Below are 23,405 nucleotides of genomic sequence, written 5' to 3' on the forward strand. Positions count from 1 at the left end.
CTGAGTCATGAGATGGTATTTCTTCCTCCCCTATTATCCTTTTTGGGTAGGCACCAGATTTTTTAGGGTCAGGATGAGACCTGAACTTTTAGAGAGCAAAGTTAGAATCAGAGAACACTTGGGGGGGACACAGGGGTCCCTTTTTCAGTAAAATCGAACTCTGACAAGGTGACTAATTGGGTTTCTGTAATAGAGAGAATAAACCTCTGTTTGGAGGCACATGACTTCATAGGCTCCGAAAAGGCTCTCCCTTCCTGCCTTAGGAGAGACTGAAATTCTACATTAAATATCTCTTAGGCATAAGCTTTCCTGCCAGGTTAACATGGACCAGGAGAGGTAAAATTAACTAACACTAGTTTTTAAGACACGAGCATGTTAGCGTCTAGCTGAGTTTGCATGGAGTGGCAGCATCGCTGGTACCTGTCTGGCTTCCTGTACTTTGGAACTTTTACTTTTGGAATTCCCCCACCTTCAGAGCTGTCAACACATAAGGGTAGTGGGACAACTTTGCAAAATATTTGCAGACTTCTGGACACATTAATAATAGCTTGGAATTATTGAGCCCTATCTGTATTCCATCTAAGCACATTCTTTGCAATAACTCATTTACTCCTCTCAATGACCTTAAGGAGAAGATATCTGCGTTTTATGCTTCAGGAAACTGAGGCCTAGAGAGGTCTGGCAGGTTGCCTGAGGTCTGTGATTGGAAGCAGCAGAGAGCCGGAATTCGAGCCCATGCAGTCTACCATGACCCACATTTGTGACCACCACCTTTTCTGGGGGAGCCCCTGCCTCTTCTTCTCATTCTCCACAGTGATGTAGAATGAGGAAGAATGAATGTCTGCTAGATTTTTCTTGTTAACTTTTGATGTCAAATATAACTAATAGTGACTTTTCGTTTATCTGTAGTGAGATGTAGATGACTGGGCTTTGAATGGGAGAGATTTGTCCACCAACCCAGCTGTGTGTGTGTGTTTTACCTGCAGACCTGCATGATTTTCTACTCATATTTCTACTGTATTTCCTTGTACTCCCCAGGCTTTCCCTTTTTTAGAATGTAAGACTGAAGTCTTTCAGACCTAGAATCCAATCTTAATTGGAAAAGATAAGGATGCTACTGAACTGCTGACTTGACTATTATATAACGGTCACTGGGCATCAGAGATCCCATTTAAAATGCTCGCAGAGAGAAATGTAGCAAAGATAAGCCTAACACAGCACAGTCAATAGTGGCTTTAGCCACTGCACACACGCTCTCATGAGGCAGTTATTCATAGATGCATCACGGGTCTAGGCTCCTTAGCTGAGGATGTAGGTCTCAGTGGAAAGCCCTTCAACTTTGCCTGTTAGTCCCCAGTCTGTGGTTGGATCTGCTTGAGAGTTACCCCCACAGCTGGGTGAGTGCCTCAGTGGGAGCATTTACTTTTCCACACTGCCATTCTGCTACCCCCAATGAGGCCACAAGTATTTCTTTGAACTAAAATTATAGAGGTACTAGTGGCATTTTTTAATTAATGAAGTACATTTGAGCTAACCACGTTCACAATGTCACACAATTTAAAACTTATGAGTTGTTTACTCTTGAATTTTCTATTTAATATTTCAGATCATGGTTGACTGAGGGTAACTGAACCTGTGGAAGTGAAACTGTGGCTAAGCGGAGACTGCTGGAGTTACCCGATGCAGTCTCCAAGGCCTTTCCTGACCTAGCCCCTGTCTATCTTTCAGCGGTTTCCAATACACAGCCTCCCAACTCTCCTTTACGTGTTTTTCCTCGTCTGTCTGGAGAATCCTCACTCATCGCTGAAGCCTCAACTCAAACCCTACTGGCTGACAATACAGATTTTCTTTCTTTTTGGTGTCCCTGATGACCCATCTATTCTTTTTTAAAGGTATTCATCATGTGACTAATAAAGGCATTCTCATCATTCAATTTCATGTCTCTCTTCCACAGAAGTCAGGGACATTATTTTGTTCATCCTCATAGCCCCAGTCCTAATGCATAGTATTAGTACATGAACTAGAATGCAGACCAAGAAACAGGAAAGAGAGTGATACTGGGGAACTGACTATGAATCATTAGAAAAGCCTCGTGTCTGCAATAATATTTCTTTAATTGTGTTTTGGCTTTTGCTTTGAAGAGTCCGTCTTCACAGAGGTAGTGTATTTTACTGACAGCATATCATTAACCACTAGATGGCAGCCAAGAATACGAAAAGCAGCTTTCTTATTTTAAGAATTTCAGGAGTAATAAATTTCCTGCATTGACATCTTGTTTTCAGGTTTGGTTTAGGCTGGGCTCTGAAGATGGTGAAGGAGCCTCTGCGGCTGGGGGAGTCAGCTCCCTTTTCCATAATGTACCATAAACCTGTTAGACTGTGAATGGAATAAAGAGATGATGAATACAAGCTTTCCTGTTTAGTGCTTTTTTTCTGGGACTTGGAATTTTTAAGTTTTATATAGAAATGGCACATGAGTGTTTTTCCAGTGCCAAAATAAAGAAAAATACCCAAGTGAACAAAATTAGTGGTCACTTAAGATGAATATTTTAAGATTTTGAAAAATCGGTGCATGAAAAGATTATTGTATTGTTTATGCAATCAAAAAGATCCTAGGCATACTACAGACTTAGTCCAAGATTAAATTTAAAATGAACACCACTAAAAAGAAGAGAAATCTCTCTCTACTTTTTAAAGAACAAGCAGGACCTGAAAACAAGCCTTTACATGGCCATGGTGTGATTTATGCGTTTTGGAAACCAGAGGAGTCCCAGGCCCTTCCTTGGCAGGGGACTCAGTGTGTTCGAAGTGAAAGGGGACTTCTGTGGGGGTAGGGTTTTGGTGGAACTCCACAAAACCCCTGGGGTCCACAACCTGGAATCACTGAGCAGAGGGAAAAATCAATCTGCCACTTTTTTTTTCTCTCTTGGGGACAAACTCACTGACCTCTTAGACTCACAGACTCTAGACAGGGAAAGGGGTAAGTTCACTCAGCACGGGATTCTGGACCCATGTCCGCACCTGGTGGTTTCTAATTTTTGTGGTCTTGCTGTATCATGCTACAGTGTGTGGATCACAGGCCCATGGGCTTCAGGAGATTGTGGCTCATGGTCTGGAGGCCTTAATAAGCTTCCACTGTTTTAGTAAGCCACAGACTAGCATCTGCAAGGGATTTTTTAAATACTGATGTTTATTAAAGCTCTTACACTTGCATTATGTTAATTCTCCTGACAGCTCTGAGAAGTAGGCAAGAATAATTAGGTGTTTGTTTTTTTCAGATGAACTAATGCCCAGAAGATTTATGAAATCAACAACTACAATGACTCTTTCCTCCCAAAAAGCAAAAACAAATCTCAAGCCCAAACAAACCACTTTCTTGTTGGTATATAAAGAAATCTCTGAAACACAGAGATTAAAAGAATAAATTTGATGCCATCAAAGTGCTTACACACCGTGCTATTGTATGATAGGGTTATAAATTTATAATGATACACTATGGTCTTGTAATCATCACAAATCTGAGTATGAACAATGCTGTAGACATTATTTGCCCCTAAGTCTGACTCACGCAGGCTGTTTCCTTTAGTATGGGAAGGGCTGAGAAGAGCAAGTGAACACACAGCTACCAAAAAGGAAAGCATGGAGACCACATGTTGGTCCAAAGCTGGTCCTGGTCTGTCTAGGCATGGTTACTGGGTTACTGAATTACTAGATACCCAGAATAATTCGACTAAGGGCCAAGACCTAGAATCAGACTTAGGTGATAAATACGCTTTGAGAGCTTATTCTTGGGCTTCCTCTAAATTCAGTCTCTGGGATCTAAGAAAGCTACAGATAAGGTCCTATGAAAAGAGGGAACACAGAAACAAGGAAGCCAGCCTCAGTCTTCTAAGCAGAAAGGTTGGGTGTAGTTTGAAGAGTATCTTCCAGAAGATAAGAATGGGATAATTGGCTTCATCCTTCCCTTGTTGTAGAGTGATATAACACTGTTTTCTCTGCCAAAGTTTTCTCCTTCCTGTTCTTTTAGGCAGCGGAACTTTTGTTGAGACATGAGCACTTGCCTCACTGCCCATCTCTCAATGCCCCTTTTCTTCTCCGGATCCAGGGTTTGTGGTTCTTACTGGGATGAATGTCAGCTTCCACTTTCCATATGCTGCCCAGTGTAGTTGGTGGTTCATCCTTCTTCATTCCAAGCTCCACAAACCTTACCCTTAACTGCATTTAAATACAATCTCTGGTTCTCTATTCTATGGGCTGAGTGCCAAAAATATTTTCATACTTGCACATGAGAAACACTCAACAGCTATTGCTTAAATAAAAATATGATTAGATGATGAAGAAATGCTACTTATATTTTATAATTATTTGGTTTCCATCTTTTCTCCCATTCCTTTTGTTTCTTCAGAGATACCCAGTTTCATCCTTCAATATTGAGTCCAAAGGTGAAATATTAAGCAATAGGTACTTAAATAACTGTGGATAATAATTCTTTTTTTTTTTTTTTTACTTTTGAGACTGCCCATTGTTTAGTGTTTGGGGAAAAACATAAGCCAGTTTTGGCAAGCAAAGCAAGTGTTTTTCTCAAAATCACATTTACAGATGCTCTTTTTCACAAAATCAGTGAGGGCATTTCTGATGCACTGAAAATTTGATGCTTTTGCAAAGCAGTTTGGGCAACTACTTTATGTTTCATATTTCTTTGATGGCTCTGTAAATATGTGGGCAGGTGTTGCATGGCCTTTGGTAGGTCAAAGTAGCAAATGATTTTCTTGGAAGACTGCAGGAAGCAGCTGGGAGCAGAGGAACTGGGCTAAGTTTGAGAGTAAGGCAGGTGCTGGGGCAAGGTTTGTGTACCTTGGGGAAGGAGTGTGATACCCACAACTTTTGACTTGGGGGACATGAAGTGAAGAATAGGCAAAGCCCAAAGCATGGGCACAGTGTGTCCCATGCACTTAGACTCTGGGCAGCATTTGAGGCGTTAATCCTCAGAAAGGGGACTGTATAATTAGACAAAGTACTGGATGGGATTCCTAAGTAAGTGAAGTCAATGCAAGAAGGTGAGATATGATTCAGGAAACAATATGGAAGCTCAGAGGTCAATGTTGGGATCCTGAGTGTCAGGTCAAGGTCAGAGCAAGGGCAACTTGTTGGCCCTATCTGTCCTGACTCAAGGACAGCTGCATGGGAGATGGAGGCTACAAGAATTGTCCATGTCAATTTACCCTCAAGGAGGAGGCAGGGAGTGGAAAAGGCTGAGAAAGGAGGTAAAGTGCATGGTGCTTAAAAACAGGAATTCGGGAGTCAGAGCTCCTTGGTTTAGATCCCAGCTCTGCCTCTTTCTAGGACTGTGTTTCTAACGACGTCACCTTACCGCCTTGTGCCTCTGTTTCTTCATCTGTAAAAAGTGCATAATCATAGAAGTTGCCTCCTTGCATAATTTTGAGGATAAAATGAATTAGAGTGTGTAAAAGGCTGACAGAGCAAGGCTTCAATACCATTAGTTCTTGTTAAAATATATAGAGGCAATTGCTCTATTTATTAAAGAATCTAGTTTGGAACCCAAGTCAGACCTTGAGATCTAAAGGGTCATAACTTATAAAGTAGTCTAAATGTTTATAGATTTGACCTTCTATTCAAACAGCCCTCATGAGCCCTTGTAGTACAGATGAAACTCAGAGTTTTCCCACTAACACTTCACCCTTTGTTCTTCCTCCTCTTGGCCTTTAAATGCCTCTAGGGAGAGTCTTGGTTCTTCTCCACCTTTTTTTCAAACCATTCCAAATTCCTGGCCTGCCCAGCCCACTGACCTCATGGCAACTCTCTTAGCTGAACAGACTACTTCTCACCAAGGCTAGCTCAAGAAGCCCTTTGTGGATCACCTGAGGGTGGAGATGGCCTAAATCCTTGCTATAGGCCTGAGTAGGGACAGCCCTCAATCAGCTTCCCAGAGTTTCCTAAGTAGGATTGAGCTCCACAGACTATTGTGGTAATTTGCTAGACAATGTGCTCTTTACTGGCTGCCTTTGCTATTTTCTGTGTGGTCCTCACCAACTGCATCCGCGTCACCTGGAAACTTGTCAGAATTTCAGAAACTCAGCCCTCAACCCAGATCTACAGAGTCTGCATTTTAACAAGATCCTCAGCAACTGCTGTGTACATAAAAATCTGAGAAACAGCACTGCTCTAGAATCTAGATCATATGCATTTGCCAGTAAAATGAGCAGATTCAGGGGGGAAATTATTCAGTCTTGATATAGCCAAATGTCTAACAGAAGATATTGACTTTTCCAGAGAGTCAAATCTTACCCAAGGGTCTGAGGTCCTGGCATGCTCACGGTGTTAATACACTCAGCCCAGAGTTTGTGTTTACCAAAGCCAGACAAGTGCCCCAAGGGACTCTGGCCTATTTCCTCAAATACACTAAGATCCTAACAGAAATCAACCTTGATCCCTGGTTGGAGCTGCCACCTTAGCTTAGGGTGTGCAAAGGCTGGAGTGTCTGTTTTGTGCCACCAAATGAGTCACAAAAGCTAACTAAGGATTGGCTATTTCATTAAAACTGCCCATAGTAGAAAATCCAAGGAGATATTCTCAGCACTGAGGAATTCAGAAGTCAAACTTCAGCATTCTGGGTTGAAAATCAGGCTACTGACAGGATAAGCCATCACACAAGGCTGATTTTTGCAACGACCCAGAGCCCTTTGGGTCCTGTACATGGCCTGGCAGCAGCTGGAATTAGCTGGCGGATAAGAGCTTTAGCAAGTGCTGTGCATGCCTTGCCTAAATCTGTCAGCCTAGCTTCTTATTGCAAACATAGGCCATTCTTGGTCCAAGACTTTTTTTTCAGGCTGTGAAAGCAAACTAGGCCTGAGTAGGGACAGCCCTCAATCGGCTTCCCGGAGTTTCCTAAGTAGGATTGAGCTCCACAGTCTATTGTGGTCATTTGCTAGACAATGTGCTCTTTACTGGCTGCCTTTGCTTCTCTGTCTCCATCCCCTGCTCACCTGCTGGCACTTCCTGGGATCTCTTCCTGAATAAGCAACTAGAAGTGAACCAAGACGAGAAAAACAGACTTGAGTTTGAATTGCGACTTTCATCATTTATCATCTATATGACCTTGAGTGGGCCATTTAATCAATTTGATGATTGGTTTTCTCTTAATAAGTGTGAATAATGAAGAGAACTACAAACCTGGGTTTTTGTTAAAAGTAAGTGAACAGGTTATGTACAGGGTTTAATGTATTTCCTGGCACCAGCAAATGCTGAATAAATGACCGTTATGATCTCAATAATTGTTTACATTCTCTATCCAGGAGAACTAACCCAGGGTGATAAAGGATTCCGGTACCCAATTTTGAATTTATCACTGCTAAAAATGTGCTTCTGAGTCCTTAGAGAGTAGCTTTTAATTGTTCTGATTTTGTTCCCTCTCAGAAGTTATGTGGGAAATAAAGAGAAATGATGAATAGTTCTGTCAAGCCTGCTTACAAAGGGCTCAGTTTATTATGGTGGTCTGACTAACTGCACCTTAGGTGTATTTTTCCCATGCAGAATTTCAAAATTCAAGGGTTCAGAATTTGATTTATTTAGAGAGGCTCTAAATAACAGATTATCTGCTAGTACTGATTATGTGAAATAGAACTTCCTCTCTTCCAAAAGACAAGGGAGTATCTTAAGGTGTAAGCAAAGGACATAACGCGTACGAAAGTCCAGAGGAACAGAACATGTAGAGGTGTGTGAAACCCCAGGATCCTGACACTTGAGAATGTCAGTCTGGTTTAGGTGATCATCCTCAAGAACACGTCTCTTAAGTTATTAACTTCTCTCTGGGCTGGTTGCCTGCCTCATACACACACAGGAAGGCAACTTTTCACCTCTGAAGATCCTTACACAATCTCCACTTTATCATTCTGATCTGCGTGGACGCATATTGTGGATTAAAGAATTGTTGTTTACTGAGGTATTTAGTATTATCCTGGCTCCAGCAGAGCAGGAAGCAGAGCCAGCAGCCACGGATTCCATACATTTGGTAACTCAATTTAATTCTTTCCTTTCCATATACATTCTAACTTCCTAACTTCTTAAGTAACAAGTGTGGAGGTAAGGACCCTGGAGGCACCCCTGCTGTCAAAAGTGGCTGTTTTCATGGTGCAAATGCAGCAGTAGTGAAAGTATGCTCATGAGTAAAAGTCCTATTAAGCACATTGGTGAGCGGGAACTGGCTTTGTGTATCTGAGGATGAAAGTGTATTAGTTTTCTATTGCTGCTGTAAGAAATTAGCACAGATTTAGTGGCTTAGAAATAACCGTTTTTTTTTAAGAGAAGGAGACAGGAGAAGGGAGGAGGAAAGAGAGAGAGCAAAATATTGATAAGATGAGAGAGAAACATCAACTGGTTGCCTTTTTTAGGGTACTGAACCTACAACCCACATATGTGACCTGACTGGGAATCGAACTGGTGACTTTTTGGTTTGTGGGATAATGCCCAACCGACTGACCCACACTGGCTGGGGCAACAACACAGATTTATTATCTTACATTCTGAAGGCCAGAAATCTGAAGTGGGTCTTCCTGAGTTAAAATAAAGGCCACGAGCCGGGTTGCTTTCCTTTCTGGAAGCTCCAGAGGATAACTTGTTCTCTTGCATCTTTTAGAGCACAGGTGGCAAACACAAGGCCCACAGGCTGAATCCGGCCCTCCACCTTGTTTTGTCTGGTTTGGCACCTTGCTTCTACACAGCAGCAGCACTAAGTGCCTTGCCCTTAGTTAAGGAGTAGTTACATTTATACAGTCCTAAAATTACATTCAGGCCTTTGAAGCAACCCTGAGGTTGATGTGACTCCCAGTGAAAATGAGTTAGACACCCCTGTTTTAGAGGCTTCTGGCATTCCTTGGTCTGTGGCTTTCTTCCTTCCATCTTCAACGCCAGCCATTAAAGTCTCTCTCATATTGCATCTCTGACATTCTTCTTCCCTTTTCCTGGACTCATGCAGATAATCTCTTTACCTTAAGGTTAGCAGAGTAGCAACCTTAATTCCCCTTTGCCCCATAATATATCCAAAGGTTCTGGCGGTTAGGTGTAGAAATCTTTGGGGGTTATTATTTTACCTACCACAGAAGCAAAAGAGTAATAGCAGCTCATACACAATAGAGTTTCGTGGATTAGATGACAGACTTCTGACCCTTGCGGCACACAGTTCTCTATTAGCTGGGAGGGCCAGAATTTTTACAGATAGTTCCAGGCTTCACCACTGAGCAGTTGTATGATCCTGGACAAGTGGTTTAATATCCCTAAGCCTGGATCTTCTTGTTTGTAAACTAGTACCTACCTCATTGGTTTGTCCATAGGGTTATATAAGTACATTAGAGAAAGCCATTAGCTCAGCATCTGATACAGAGTACGTTCTCAATAAGTGCTAGTTGCTGGTATAAAATAACCACAGCTCACATTCATTATAAATATTATCTATTTTCTGTACAAAGGGAGGGCATTAGGCATAAATTATTGAATGTTTTAAGAGCTTTGTAAACTTAGAAGATAAAATTAAACTCAAGTTATAATTTTAGCAAAGGGCTAAGAATTTACAACAAAATTTTATATGGAAATAATTTTAAACCTGTAAGAAGTATAATACAAAGAATACTTGCATACCCTTTACTTAGAGTCATTTATTAACACTTTTTTACCATTTGCTTTATCATCCTATCATTTATCTATCTATCATCAATTTGTCCATCTATCTCTGCATATAAATATGTGTGTGTTTACATTTTTTTTCTGAATTTGGACTAAATTGCATATACCAAGGCCTTTACTCATAAACACTGTAGTATGTCTTCCCTAAGAATGAGAGCATTCTCTCACAAAAATCCAGCAGGGGCCAGCAAAATTTTTCTGTAAAAAGCCATATAGCAAGTAATATTTTAGGCTTTGTGGACCACATATGGTCCCTGTCACACATTCTTCTTTATTCTTTATACAACACTTTAAAAATGTAACAACTATTCGGGGCTCACAGGCCATACTTTATCTCCCCTGGACTACAGTGTAGTTATCCGCTTCAGTATAGCTAACATTGGTACACTACTCTTATCTAATATTACTAACCTACTGTCCATATTATAATGTTGTAATTTGGCCCAGTAATGGCCTTTATAGCATTTCTCTGTCTCCTTCTGAAGCCAGTCTAGGATCATGTATTATACTTAGTTGTCATGGCTATTCAATTTTCTTTAATCTGGACCATCTCCTCAACCTTTCTGTGTATTTTGTGGAATTAACATGTTTAGAGAATACACCCCTCTTTTATTTTTTGAGGTAGAACATTCCTAACTTGGATTGTCTCATCATAAAATTTAGCATTTTGACCTGAATATTATGTAAGTGATACTGAGTCTTTCTCAGGGTATCACATATAAAGATACACAATTTTCTTCTGCCCCTCAATGATGACATTGATTTTTACCACTTGTCAAGATGCTGTCTGATTTCTCCTTGACATAGTTACTGTGTTTTTCTTTGGGTGTAATTTTACTGAGATTTTTTCCCTGAGGTTGGAATCTGAAAGACAAGATAATAACATAGCTGCATAGGGTGTCAGGGGCTCGACCAGGAATAGCAGGAAGAACTGAAGCAATTTCTGTGTAGTTGTAATGAATGGAAAGACTCAATGTGTGGCTGAACTTCAGTTTATTTAAATATATAAAATGAAATTGCTTTGTAGGGCTCTGCTTAAAATATTTTCCCATTATATGGTTTTGGTTAATTAATTGTGTTTTGTATTTGTGTTTGAACAAAAATGTGGAAATAACCTTCACTGACATGTTCACATTGTTGGCATCCATTCCATATACCCATAGATAAGGGCAATATTTTTGATGAGAGTTTATGGAACTGGAGGGTGGGTGATGTTTATCTCTTGTCTTCATATTTCGGCTTTCGCCAATAGAGAAAGAAGTACTTTGAGCTGCCTCTGCCTCACTACTCCTAGGAAAGGGGCGGCTAACATGGTGAGTCAAAGTCTGATGTTCTTTGGTCAGGGTGGCCATGGGAAACTATGGCTCAGGAAGCAGTAGACAAACCTTGACCTTTCTTTCACTTTCTGACCTTTGTGCTGCAGGCTCTTGAGTTTCTTGTGCCATGTAGACCAAGAATGGCTTGTCTTCCAACTTGTGTTATTTTGGCTTCTTTGCCAGGGAGCAAGTGGATAAAGTAGTTGGGTTGAAAGACTCAGCCTTGGCTGAACCATTCATTTTACAATGAGCTATTTTTTCTAGATTCCAAGAAGGGGGGAGTAGGAAGTCAGGCTCAGGTAGGTGTTCCACTTCAGCCTCAGCAACAGTGGATAGAGAAGTATATAAGTTATCTATTGTTATGTAACAAATTATCTCAGAACTTAGAGGTTTAAAACAATAAACACTTATTATCTCACAGATTTTGCAGGTCAGGAATTTGGGGACCTTTGCTGGGTATTGTGACCTAAGGAACTTCTGTTGGCTGAGCTACAGTCGGTCATCTGAAGGCTTGAAGTGAAGCCAGGGGATCAGTCAAGACTTCCTGCTCCCATGGTTGTTGGCAGGAGGCCTCTTCTCCATACGCTTCTTAAACATCCTTATAAGTAATCCAAGAAAGGAGAGGCAGAAGCCATAATGTCTTTAAAACATAATATTAAGAGTGACATATCATCTCTTCTGCTGTATTCTTTAGATCACACAAACCAATCCTGAGACAATGCAGCAGGGGACTACACAAGAGCATAAATACCAGGAGGTGGTGGATCATTGATGGCATTCTGGAGGATTGCTACCCAAGCTGGAGGGTAGAGATTCTTGGTTAATAATGGATAAAGCTTTCACTTAGTTGCCCAGTTGGGTATGTGTGCATGAATATATGTCCATCTGCCTATCTTCTATCTAGCTGACATCTAGGTATCTGTAACTACCAACATCATCATCATCTCTACAGACTCTCCAATACTAGTGAATGATAGAATTTGTGCTGAATTTCAAACAACAGTAAATGCAGGAGAGAGAAGTTGTAACCATACTGCTATAAGGACAGCCAATCTTTACAATCCATAAGTAAATGGTCTTTTCCATCTGTTGCTGCTTAACGATTTAATTTAACTCAAAACTTGTATGTCTAGTTTCATCTCCACTGAACATGAGAGGGCTGCCAAACACTTTGAGCAAAGCTAATTCACCTAGGGAACAGAATAACATAAAGCCAACTGCCCAGGTAACCTTTGTTGCTTCTTGAAGTACATACATCTTAGCTTATTTATACATCTTAGCAGTTCTACACTAACTGGCCAAGGCCTTATTTTTCAGGCTCATGTCCAGTAGTTCAGCCCTATAGTCAGGTCTCACTGGAAGTCTTGATGTTCTTCTCAAACTCCAGATTATTGTTCTGTTTGAAACATCTGTTCTCTCATTCCTAATTAAAATTCTCTGAATCTTTCAAAATCTAAGGCAAATACTATTCATGTCATGCAATTCCCCAAACAAAATTACCTCTACATTGTTCCGAGTCACCATAATGTTTTCTATAGTTCTCTAGTAGTACTGGTGATGAAAATGATGAGGATAATAAATATAATAACCCAGCAGGTACAAAATATTCAGGAGTTTCCAATACCAGGCACTGTGCTAAGTAAGTACTTTATATGCTTCCTCTAACATATCAGGAATCAAGTATTGTAGTTATTCTCATTTTTGGAGTATGTAAATTGAGATCCAAGATGGGTAAGTACTTTGCCTAGGATAACATGCTAACAAGCTATGGAACAAGAACACAAATGCTTGGGTCAAAACCTATACTTGTTTAAATACCAAATCAATGGTTTTAAATTTATATATGCTGTATGATCATTATATTTTTAGGAAAATTTATTTACAAGGAAATATACACATGTTAAGTGTACAATTCAATGAATTTCAATAAGATTGTAAACATCACCCTTATTAAAATATCAAACATCTGTATCACAGGAGATAGTTTCTTTATGCCTTTTCTCACCAATTTCCTCCCCCACAATAAGAGGCAAGCATTGTTATAATTTCTAGTGTCATAGATTAATTTAGTCTGTTTTTGAATTTCCTATAAACAAACTTGTATAGTATGTACTCTTTTGTGTCTACTTTTTAAATTATAAAATATTTCTTTAGAGTCATACATGTACATATTAGTAGTTTATTTCTTTTTATTATAGAGTCATATTCTATTATATGAATAAAACAATTTTTTTCCATTCTCTTATTGATAAATGTTTGGCTTGCTTCCAGTTTAGGGGTATTATAGAGCTGTTATGAACATTCTGTACAAGTCTTTTTGTTAACATGTGCTTTCATTTCTCTTGGAAATTCCAAGCTGTGGAATTTCTGGGTCATAGTACACAAATATATTTAGCTTTATAAGATTTTGCCATTGAGTTTTGCAAAGAGGTCGTGCTGTTTCACCTTTCAGCAATGGATGAGAGTTCTAGTTTCTCCATATGTTTGCCAACATTTGGTGCTATCATCTTTTCTTATTTTAGCTATTCTAGTGGGTGCATTGGCCAAAGCCTGTACTCAGCCTGATATCCCCATGGCCTTATTGTTTTTTGCTTTAACTCTTAATACAGTTACTTTCATACCTATCGGTTTCTCCTACTAGATTGTAAGCTCTCACATAGCTAAGATATTACCTTATCATTTTTATATCCTCCAAAGGCTGAACACAGTGCTTGAATCAGAATAAGTGTTCAATAAATTTTGGCTTGGAAAACTTTCTCTGCGTTTTTGAGCCCCTTAATCAACTTTAGACCAGGAGTGTTAACAGCACTAGCCATGGTGAAAGGAAGAGTGATGACAGTTATTAACATGGCAATATGTGTGTGGTAATGCATCCCGGGATGCACTGGCAAGATCCAGGGTCAGCCTAAACAAAAGGAGGTTAGAAAATAAGACTCTAAGGTTTATAGTTCTCACTGTACATCACGATCATATGGGAGAGCTCTGAAAAAATTCAGCTGCCTTGGTCCCAACAAAGTTGTTTGGATTTTACTCATCTGGAGGTGGGTCTTGTCATTGATCCTTTATAGATAATCCCTATATACCTCTATTGTGAAACTAGGGTCATGAGCCACTGACCTCAGTAGAATAGAGTGATGAAATGAGACATTAATCTTGACCATGATCTGGTTTATTTCTTCCTTATAGATCACAACTTGAATTTTCTTGCTCCAGGAATAAGATTGCTACATTTAACTATATCCATGGATGGAACTACAGTTGAATAACTGTCAACTATGCTTTATCCTTCCCCAAGTAGATAAAATATTTGATCATTTGTCATGCCAAAGAACCAAAATGATATAGTATAATTTTGCTAACATCAAAGGCATTTTCTTGGTCTCTTAATAAATTTATTTCTTGAATATATGAAATGTTTACTCCAAACATGAATTCCCAACATTGTCAAAATCATTGGAGTCTAGATGTGACAATCAGTGGTAAATGAAACAGGACTGGAGGAATGTAACTTATAGACTAGCCAAAATCAAGTGTTTCATGCAAAATTAAGAAATGGAGTCATATTTCTTAATGACTTAGTTAAGAAATGACTTAGTTATATTACCTATTGTATACAACTAATTCAGATTTGATTTTCTCACATATTTTGAATTAACACTGAGCTGGCTGTCATAATTGAGCTGGGTCTGAGACACCTCGAGTCTGGTTGTCCCTGAGGATCTGGCTCTGAACTCCACTCCAGAGTATTCACATTTACACAGCTGCTGAAGGTGGTTCAGTAAGTCATGGCGAGACTTTGCCCCATTTGATGACAACAGGAGTTTTTTTAATTAGAAAAAAATCTACAAGTTAGAAAGTAGATTCACTTTAAAACTCTTCCATTCACTTGCTTTTCTTCCCATGTGGCAATTGTTCTTTGGTTGAGATTTCTGTGAAGTGGACATAACAACTGGAATAATTCCTCTCAGTTTTCTGTCACTTTTCTTCTTACTTTAGTCTTTGTTACTCTCTTGAGGCACAGATAGTAATGCTAGGAAGAGGAAAAGAAAACAGAAAGGAAAAGAAATCAGGAGATAAAGGTGGTGAAAAGGAAGAGAGAGGAAACAAGAGTGTATGTGATTGTATGTGTGTGTACATGTTCACACACAGAGAGTTTTGACAATAGTAATGAAGAATTACAATGAGAAAATAAGTCAAGAGGACCCTTGCACATCAGAGAGTTCAACACTCTTATTTTACAGATAAGAAAACAGTAAAGGAATGGTTAAAGGATTTACACAAGGTGATGTGACAAGTTAGAGGCACACCTGGACAACAAAACAAAGTTGTCTCCCACCACCTGTTTTAAAAATATTCCTTAATATTTACCATGCTGTACCATCAAGTCTTTAAGGATAAATAACCTCTGCCTCCTCCTTATAATCCAACAACATAGCTCAGATCCTGAAAGAGCATTTTAATACAGTTGAATAGACTGCTTTTGTGTGTGGGGGTATCTGAGCATGTGGTGGATGGGGATAGTGAAAAGAAGCATTATGTTAAGGAAGATCTCTTTTTACCTGGCTATGACATACAACTTAAGTTTTCATATTTTCCCAAGGCGGGGTAATAGAAAAGGAAGAGTTATAACACTTATGATAATTAAATGGTAGTTCCAAGAGATCAGTCAGGTCTTCAGAGGCCATATTGTAAGACCATTAATAACATTGACGCTAATGTGTTTGGGTTGCACTTAACAATCTGAGTGTTTAATGCACTTCCACCATTTGTTGTTTGTTAACCTCTGTTAGCAAATCAGTAGTGAATATAAACATAATTGTATTTTGCTAGGCTAAGCTCCCAGTTTGAAGAGCAAAAACAAAGCCTCAACAGTCATTTTTACTTTCTTCTAGAAACAAGCAGTACATGTTGGATAAATATATTGATACTCACTGTTGTGTTTGAAGATCCTTATGGTTGCACCTGAGAGTCTGGCTCCAAGCACGAGAGATGCATGATTTAATTCATCACTTAAAATAAGGCATCCCTGTTAAGAAAACAAGCACACAAAACACAGATCAGTAAATAAAATTAAGGAAGAACAACATGTGGAAGCAGGAAGATACTTGAGACTTGAAACATAGATCTGCAAACACTTCAATTTTAAAAGCTCAAGAGTTTAACCTGGTGTCTGTATGAATAAAATGCTATATAACACTTAGCTGATGGAGATGGGATTGTTTTAAGGAACTAAATCTTTCATTGTTTGTATATAATTTTCTGCAGAGAAAGTCATTTAAGATCTTGGTTAAGCATCAACTATCATCCAAAGAATTGATATTTGACAGGAAAATTGATATACTTTTGGGTGGGTTGTGGACTTGCTGGGATGCTTCAACCCCATGATGGATTATCTGGGACTGTTTTGGTGTATTTCTTCTGAAAGGCAAGGATCTTTTTTACAGGACAATTCCAACTCTTATTTTTTGATTCTCACTCTTTTTTCCTTTTTATTGAATTTATTGGGACTGACACTGGTTAACAAAATTATATAGGTTTCAAGTATATCATTCCACAACACATCATCCGTACACTGTTATTGTGTGTTCACCACCCCAAGTCAAGTCTCCTTCCATCACCATGGAACAGAATAGTGAGCCCAGAAATAAACCCTTGCCTTTATAGTCAATTAATATTTGACAAAGGAGGAAAAATATACAATGGGTAAAGATAGTGTATTCAATAAATGGCTTTGGGACAAATTAGACTGATATGTGCAAAAAATGAAACTAGACCACATTCTTACACCATACACAAGAATAAGCTAAAAAATGGATTAACAACTTAAAAGTTAGCCTAAAAATCATAAAAATCCTAGAATGAAACATAGGCAGTAAATCTTCGACATCTCTCACAGCAATATTTTTTATGATGTATCTCCTCAGGAAAGGGATACCAAAGAAAAATAAACAAATGGGATATCAAACTGAAAAGTTTTTACACAGCAAAGGGAACAATCAACAAAATGAAAAGACACCCCATTGAATGGGGGAACATATTTGCCAATGATACATCTGATAAGGGGTTAACATTCAAAGTTTATAAAGAATTTATAAAACTCAACACTGAAAAATCAAAATGATCTAATTAAAAAAAGGGCAACAGAGGGACCTGAATAGACATTCCTCCAAAGAGGACACACTGATGGTTAATGGACGTATGAAGAGATGCTTAATGTCACTACTCATTACAACCACATTAAAACTACAATGAAACATCTTCTCACCCCTGTCACAATGGCTATCATCAATTAATCAACAAGTATTGGTGAGAACGTGGAATTACTGAGTCTCATTCTTCACTGTATGGGTCTCCATATAACAAGAGTACCACTGCTTCGCAGTTAAAAACACTACATTTAGAAAAGTATAAATGGCAACTCACTCTGAAGCAGGTGGAAAATCCCAATTTAATCTACTGCTTATAAATTACAGCTTATTAAATGATTTTTCATTTTTAACTAAAAATTCTAAATTATGAAATTGCTCAACCATACCAAAAATGAAGAGACATACTATGGTTGCCATTTGTCTTTCATGGCCACCCTAAATCTATGAATCCTTCCTTATATTCTGGAAACATAACATGTTTTAAGTTTTTGAGGCAGGAGCCAGGCAGGAGCCAATTCTGAGCCAGAATTCCTGTATTCTGTATTGCTGACATGTGTGCAAATTTATTATTATTTTTTTGAACATTTGAGAGTCACTTGTAAACCTCATAATACCTCACCCTGGAGTTCTGCAGCATGTATTCATTAAGAACAAGAACATTCTGCTACAACATCACAATGCAATATGTGACACCCAAGAAATCAAACGTTTATATAATGCTATCATTTAATACACAGATCAAAGTCATATTTCCCTAGCTGTTCTAATAATGTCTTAATGTCCTTTACAGATGTTTTATTTCCCTCTGTTTTTATTCTTAGGTATTTTATTCACCACCAGCATCCACTAGGTAGAAAAGATTTAGGTAGAAATTGTGAATCCTGTTCACTGCATTGACTGCATCATTTATGGTGCTTTTTATACATGAGAACCAACCCTTGTGAGTAGCCACACCTCATAAAAGTTGGTTTCAAAGAACTTAGTCTAGTTCTAATATTTGTTTAAGTATTTATTTTGTGTATAAATTTATTTATTTATGTGTTTATGTATTTTTACATTATTTCTAATTTTTAAATTTATTTTATTTTTACTGTATTATTTCCTTCTATTTTAAAGTGCATAATGCAATAAAAAACATACACTACATTTAGTTGTCATGAGTCAATATTTTTTAAAAAACATAAGTCTGGTTATGACACTTACTTTCATTTGAAGTGAACAAACCAACTCCCCATTTTTTCCAGAAGAATTTCCAACATTTTAATGATTTGTACTGCAAGACTTTTTGCAATTTGGCCTTTGTCTTCATTCGGGGCTCTTCTTCATCCACTACCCTATATTCTAGTTCTTCCAAAACTAGAAGGGGCTTTATGCATGCTGTTTTTCTTCCTTGTCAGAAGAAAATAACTTATCTTAACAGATAAGTAAAAGATTCAGTTCTAATATTACCCACTTTATACAGGCTTTCTTAAGAACAATTTGGGGGCAACTTTTCGTCCTTCCCCATGTATTTACATGCCTTTTCTGTGGTAGTCATCCTATTTTATTTGGTGTGATTTTCCTCTCACTAGAATGTAAACTACATAGATTTACAAGGCATGAGTCTTGTTCATCTTTGATATCCTGTATCTTATCTCACAACAGGTATAGTAGATTCTCAATCAGGGATTTATTAGATGAATGAATAAATAAGTTAATGGTACAAGCACAATGTTTTATTCAAATAAATGCTTAATAACTTTTGGCTACATTACAGATAGTCACTTGAGAGCCTTGAGAGCCTAAAAATTTAATTGGGCTTGATAAATAATCATGGAAGATGAAATTTGACCCACATTTGGGCTGTAATTCTATAGCCAGAGTATCATGATGAGGAGATTTTCTGGACGAAGATGTTACATGTATTTAAAAAGCTAGACACCCCATATATTTTTTTCTCAGAAAAAACCCTTCTGAGCTATACCTCTAAAAAAGGACCCTCTCAGAGTTATAATTCTTAGGAAAATCACAGCAGAAGACAATTATATTAACTAATACTTACCTTTCCAACTAGAGCAGGAATATTCATTGAGTTAGTTGCAAATCCCATCCCAAAGACCATGGCAGCTTCTACGTTCAGGAACTTAGCCACAAGGTCCTCCAACTCTTTGTGCTTATTCAAGTTCCCTGCACATGAAATAATATGATGAGTGAGTCTTCTCCTTCAATAAGTCCAAGAATGAAAACTCAGATCCCAGTACACACCCATTACCAAAATACCTACATAAGAATGTGCACAGCAGGTATATTTGCTATAGTTCCAACGTGAAACAACCCAAATGTGTATCTACTATAAAATGGATAAATGCATCGTGGGGGTATTCATATGGTGGAATTCAACAAAGCAATGAGAAAGAACAAATTACTGCCCCACACAACAACATAAAAAAATCTAAGCCTCACAACTTGGTGATTGAGTGAAAGAAGTCAGACACATATACAGGCTGTATGAGTGTATTTACATAAAATTTACAGAGAAAACTAACCTGTAGTGTTGGAAGTCAGGATGGTGGTTTTTTTTTTAATGGGAAAATGAGAAGAGCTTTGAGAGTCTCCAAGTATTTTATTTCTAGATGTGGGAGCTCATTTCACAGGTGTGTTTGCTTTGCGAAAATCCATTGAGCAGTATACTTGTGATTGGTGCCCTTTTTCTATATACCTTATAATACAATAAAAATTACAGAAAATGCCACAATTTCTCTCTCTCCATACCCTACATCTTGCAAATAATTAATTAAATTACTCAAAGGTTACCCACACTTAAATGCAAACAGATCCCATGACTTGCATGAATACTAATAATGCTAGTTATACTTTATTGAACCTTTGGAATGTGCCAGATTTTGAAGCTCACTACTTAAGTTATATCATTTAATCTTAATAGTCCAATAATGCAGGTATTATTACTAATATATAGTAATAATAGTTAAGACTATAGTTAATACTTAACTATAAATATAAATAATATTTATAGTTAAGAAAGCTAAAGTGTAAAAAAAAGCCAAAGAAAAAAAGCAACAGAGATAATCTAGTCTAACTTCAAAGTTCATGTGTTTGCCTCCTGCTATCTCTTACATGCTTACTCTCTAACACAATCCCCTCCTGCCTTGCTGAGAGTAAGCCTAGTGCTCCCACAGTTTTCCGTGTGCCACAACTCTGACTTCTAGGTCAGCAATGCCCCATCTGATAACCTCTGACTACGTGTGGTTAGTGAAATAGAAACACTGAGTTTTAAATTTTATTTAACTGAATTTAAATGTTCATATTGAAGCATTATAAAATACAGAATCTGGCACAAATAACTAACACTCCTTTGTTATTGCAAAATATTTATTACAAAATCATAAGCATGTAATTCTGTAACATAACACTATCACACTCAAGCACACCATATGACATTTTAGGTGAAATGTTCAAATTAAAACTATAAGTTATTACACCCATATTATCACCCTATCAACCACACTCAAGCAGGCCTTACTTCTGTCAGACCCTGTATTTTCCATGAAATGCAACTTTATTATTTTGATAGGGTTACATTCCACTTGTTTCACTTTGCTCAATGAAAATGTAATGTCTGAATTGAGATGGGCTATAAGGGTGAAACATACACCATTTTTCTTCATTTTTTAATTGTTGTTCAACTACAGTTTTCTGTCTTTTACTCCTATCCCAGCCCACACACCCAGCCCTCCCCCCTCCCATTTCCACTCCCTTTAGTTTTGGTTCATGTGTCTTCTATACTTGTTCCTGTAAACCCTTCCCCCTTTCCCCTGAAATTCCCTTTCCTCTCCCCTCTGGACACTGTCAGCTTGTTCTCTATTTCAGTGTCTTTGGGTATATTTTGCTTGCTTGTTTGTTTTATTGTTTAGGTTCCTGTTAAAGGTGAGATCATATGGTATTTGTTTTTCACCACCTGGCTTATTTCACTTAGCATAATGCTCTTCAGTTCCATTCTTGCTCTCTCAAAGGGGAGGAGCTCCTTCTTTCTGCTGCATAGAATTTCACTGTGTAAATGTACCATAGCTTTTTGATTCATTTATTTGCTGATGGGCACCTAGGTTGCTTTCAGCACTTGGCTATTTTAAATTGTGCTGATATAAACATTGGGGTGCATAGATTCTTTTGGATTGCTGTTTCAGGGTTCTTAGGGTATAATCCTAGCAGTGGAATTGCTGGGTCAAAAGGAAATCCATTTTTAGTTTTCTGAGAAAAATTCCAGTTTTCCATAGTGGTTGTACCAGTCTGCAATCCCACCAACAAAGCACTAGAGTTCCCTTTTCTCCACAACCTCTCCAACACTTGTTTGTTGCTTTGTTTATGATGGCCATTCTGACTGGAATATACACAATTTTGAAGGGCGCAGTCCAACACAAATAATGTAAAATAGCTCATCAATATTTTTATAGTGATTACATGTTTAAATGATATTATTTTGGACATATTGGATAGAAAATATAAAGATGAATTTAAAACTTATAAAAGTTTTAAATATTTAACTAGAAAAATTTTAACTACTGGTGACTTGTATCATATTTTTATTGGACAGTACTGCTTTATTTTTATTTATTTATTTTTATTTATTTATTTTTTTAAAACAGAGTTTATTTTATATTTTTCTAATGATACTATTGACATATAGTCCCTAAAGAATGTTTAGAATTTTTAATAAAGTGAAAAATATGAAAAGAAATTACATTGATTTCAGAACGCTAAAGTAATCAATGTTTCTGGCATTTGTTACTTTTCTTTCTAGGCTTTTTTATGCCAAGATTTTTTCTTTTTTTTCTAATTTTTACATTTAATTATTTTTCAAGTACAGTTTTCTGTCTATTACTCCCATCCCATCCCACCCCCCCATCCTCCCCCCTCCCTCCCATTTCCACCCTTCTCAGTTGTTGTCCATGTATCCTTTATGTATGTTCCTCTAAATCCCTCCCCTATTTCCCCTGAAATTCCCTCCCCTCCTTTAGATGATACAATGAACAGAACAGAAAAATGTACAAGTGGAGAGATGCTGTAATTTGGAATGTAGGAGCCAGATTTAACTCAAATTTAAAGTAATACTGTTAGCATATTCAGAAATATTATAAACACGCTTCTTTAAGCCTAGTGATCAACATATTTTACTGAATATAATGTGATATAAGAAATTACTTAAATTGCTAAATTAGCTTGCTTACTATGCTCAAATGGTGAGGCATTAAACTGTAGAAGGGACTGAATGGTTCAGTCTCATTTTGCAGTTAATATGGAAGTTGACATTTGATGTTCAATCTTTGTGTTTCCTGAGAAATCATGCTGTCATCTAAGAGATGCCTGGAGACCTTTCTTCTCAAACTATAATTCGTTTTGCTATTGTCAGAAACCATAGTAAAGCAAGTATTCCAGCAACATCAATTTTATTCAAGATTTGAGGGGAAATGTTAAAATTTTGAATTGTAATTTGAAACTTTTTAATTATCAAAGATATATTATGGAATAAAAAGAGACACTGAAATTTAAAGATAAACTATGGTCACATAATTATTTGTCAGACTTGTTTTTATCTAAAAGAGAATGCATCCCAAAAGAAATGGCCCCAAGAATACATAGTGAAAAGACCACTGGCCTGGACAGAAGGAGACTTGGGTTCTTGTTCCAGTTTTTTTACTAAACACCTGAGTGGACTTTCAGTTTCTGGAGAGGTTGGGAAAGGTGCCATTGCAGGTTTCCCTGACAATGGGCATGCTCCTTCCTCCACGTCTGTCTCCTTGCAGCACCCACTCGCTCTTTGAGATCCACCCAACAATGACCTGTTCTCTGGGATTCTGTTCTCAACTCCCTCAGACGGACTTGGTCATTATCTCCTCTGAGATCACATAACACTTAACAGCACTTACTAGGTTGAACTGAGGACGTTCAAGGGGCAATCTCCTTTATTACAAAAGAGCCTTCAGGATATGGACACTGTGTTTAAAATATTCCTTTTGGTGACCACAGTTCCTGTGCAATACTGACAGATAATAGGTGCTTGTTGAGTGGCATGCTGTCTTCTGATGTAGAATGAAGACTGAACTGAGCCTAGAGTATTTGATGGCACAGGGGAGAAGGTCAAGAACCATGCAGCACTAGGGCAACAATGTGGCTAGGCAGTGAGCACCAGTTTGAAAATACCCATATCTGAGAAGGCCTCCAGCAATGAAGGTCAGTAACAGTTATAAATT

The 23,405-nt window shown here is 37.9% G+C and overlaps 1 protein-coding gene across 1 annotated transcript in view; it reads right to left on the bottom strand.

The window, feature by feature from the left end:
* SPTLC3 (serine palmitoyltransferase long chain base subunit 3) overlaps positions 1-23,405 on the bottom strand; it is a 141,538-nt gene that overhangs the window by 50,030 nt on the left and 68,103 nt on the right. The window contains exons 5-6 of the mRNA XM_037031364.1: positions 19,202-19,326; positions 15,944-16,037 (exon numbers count right to left, since the gene is read on the bottom strand). Of these exons, the coding sequence (XP_036887259.1) occupies positions 15,944-16,037; positions 19,202-19,326 (219 nt within the window). The remainder of the gene's footprint in view (positions 1-15,943; positions 16,038-19,201; positions 19,327-23,405) is intronic.

This window comes from Sturnira hondurensis, unplaced genomic scaffold (assembly GCF_014824575.4).
Source record: "Sturnira hondurensis isolate 20B ecotype Veracruz unplaced genomic scaffold, ASM1482457v3 Scaffold0001813, whole genome shotgun sequence".
In the NCBI taxonomy this organism is placed as follows: Eukaryota; Metazoa; Chordata; class Mammalia; order Chiroptera; family Phyllostomidae; genus Sturnira; species Sturnira hondurensis.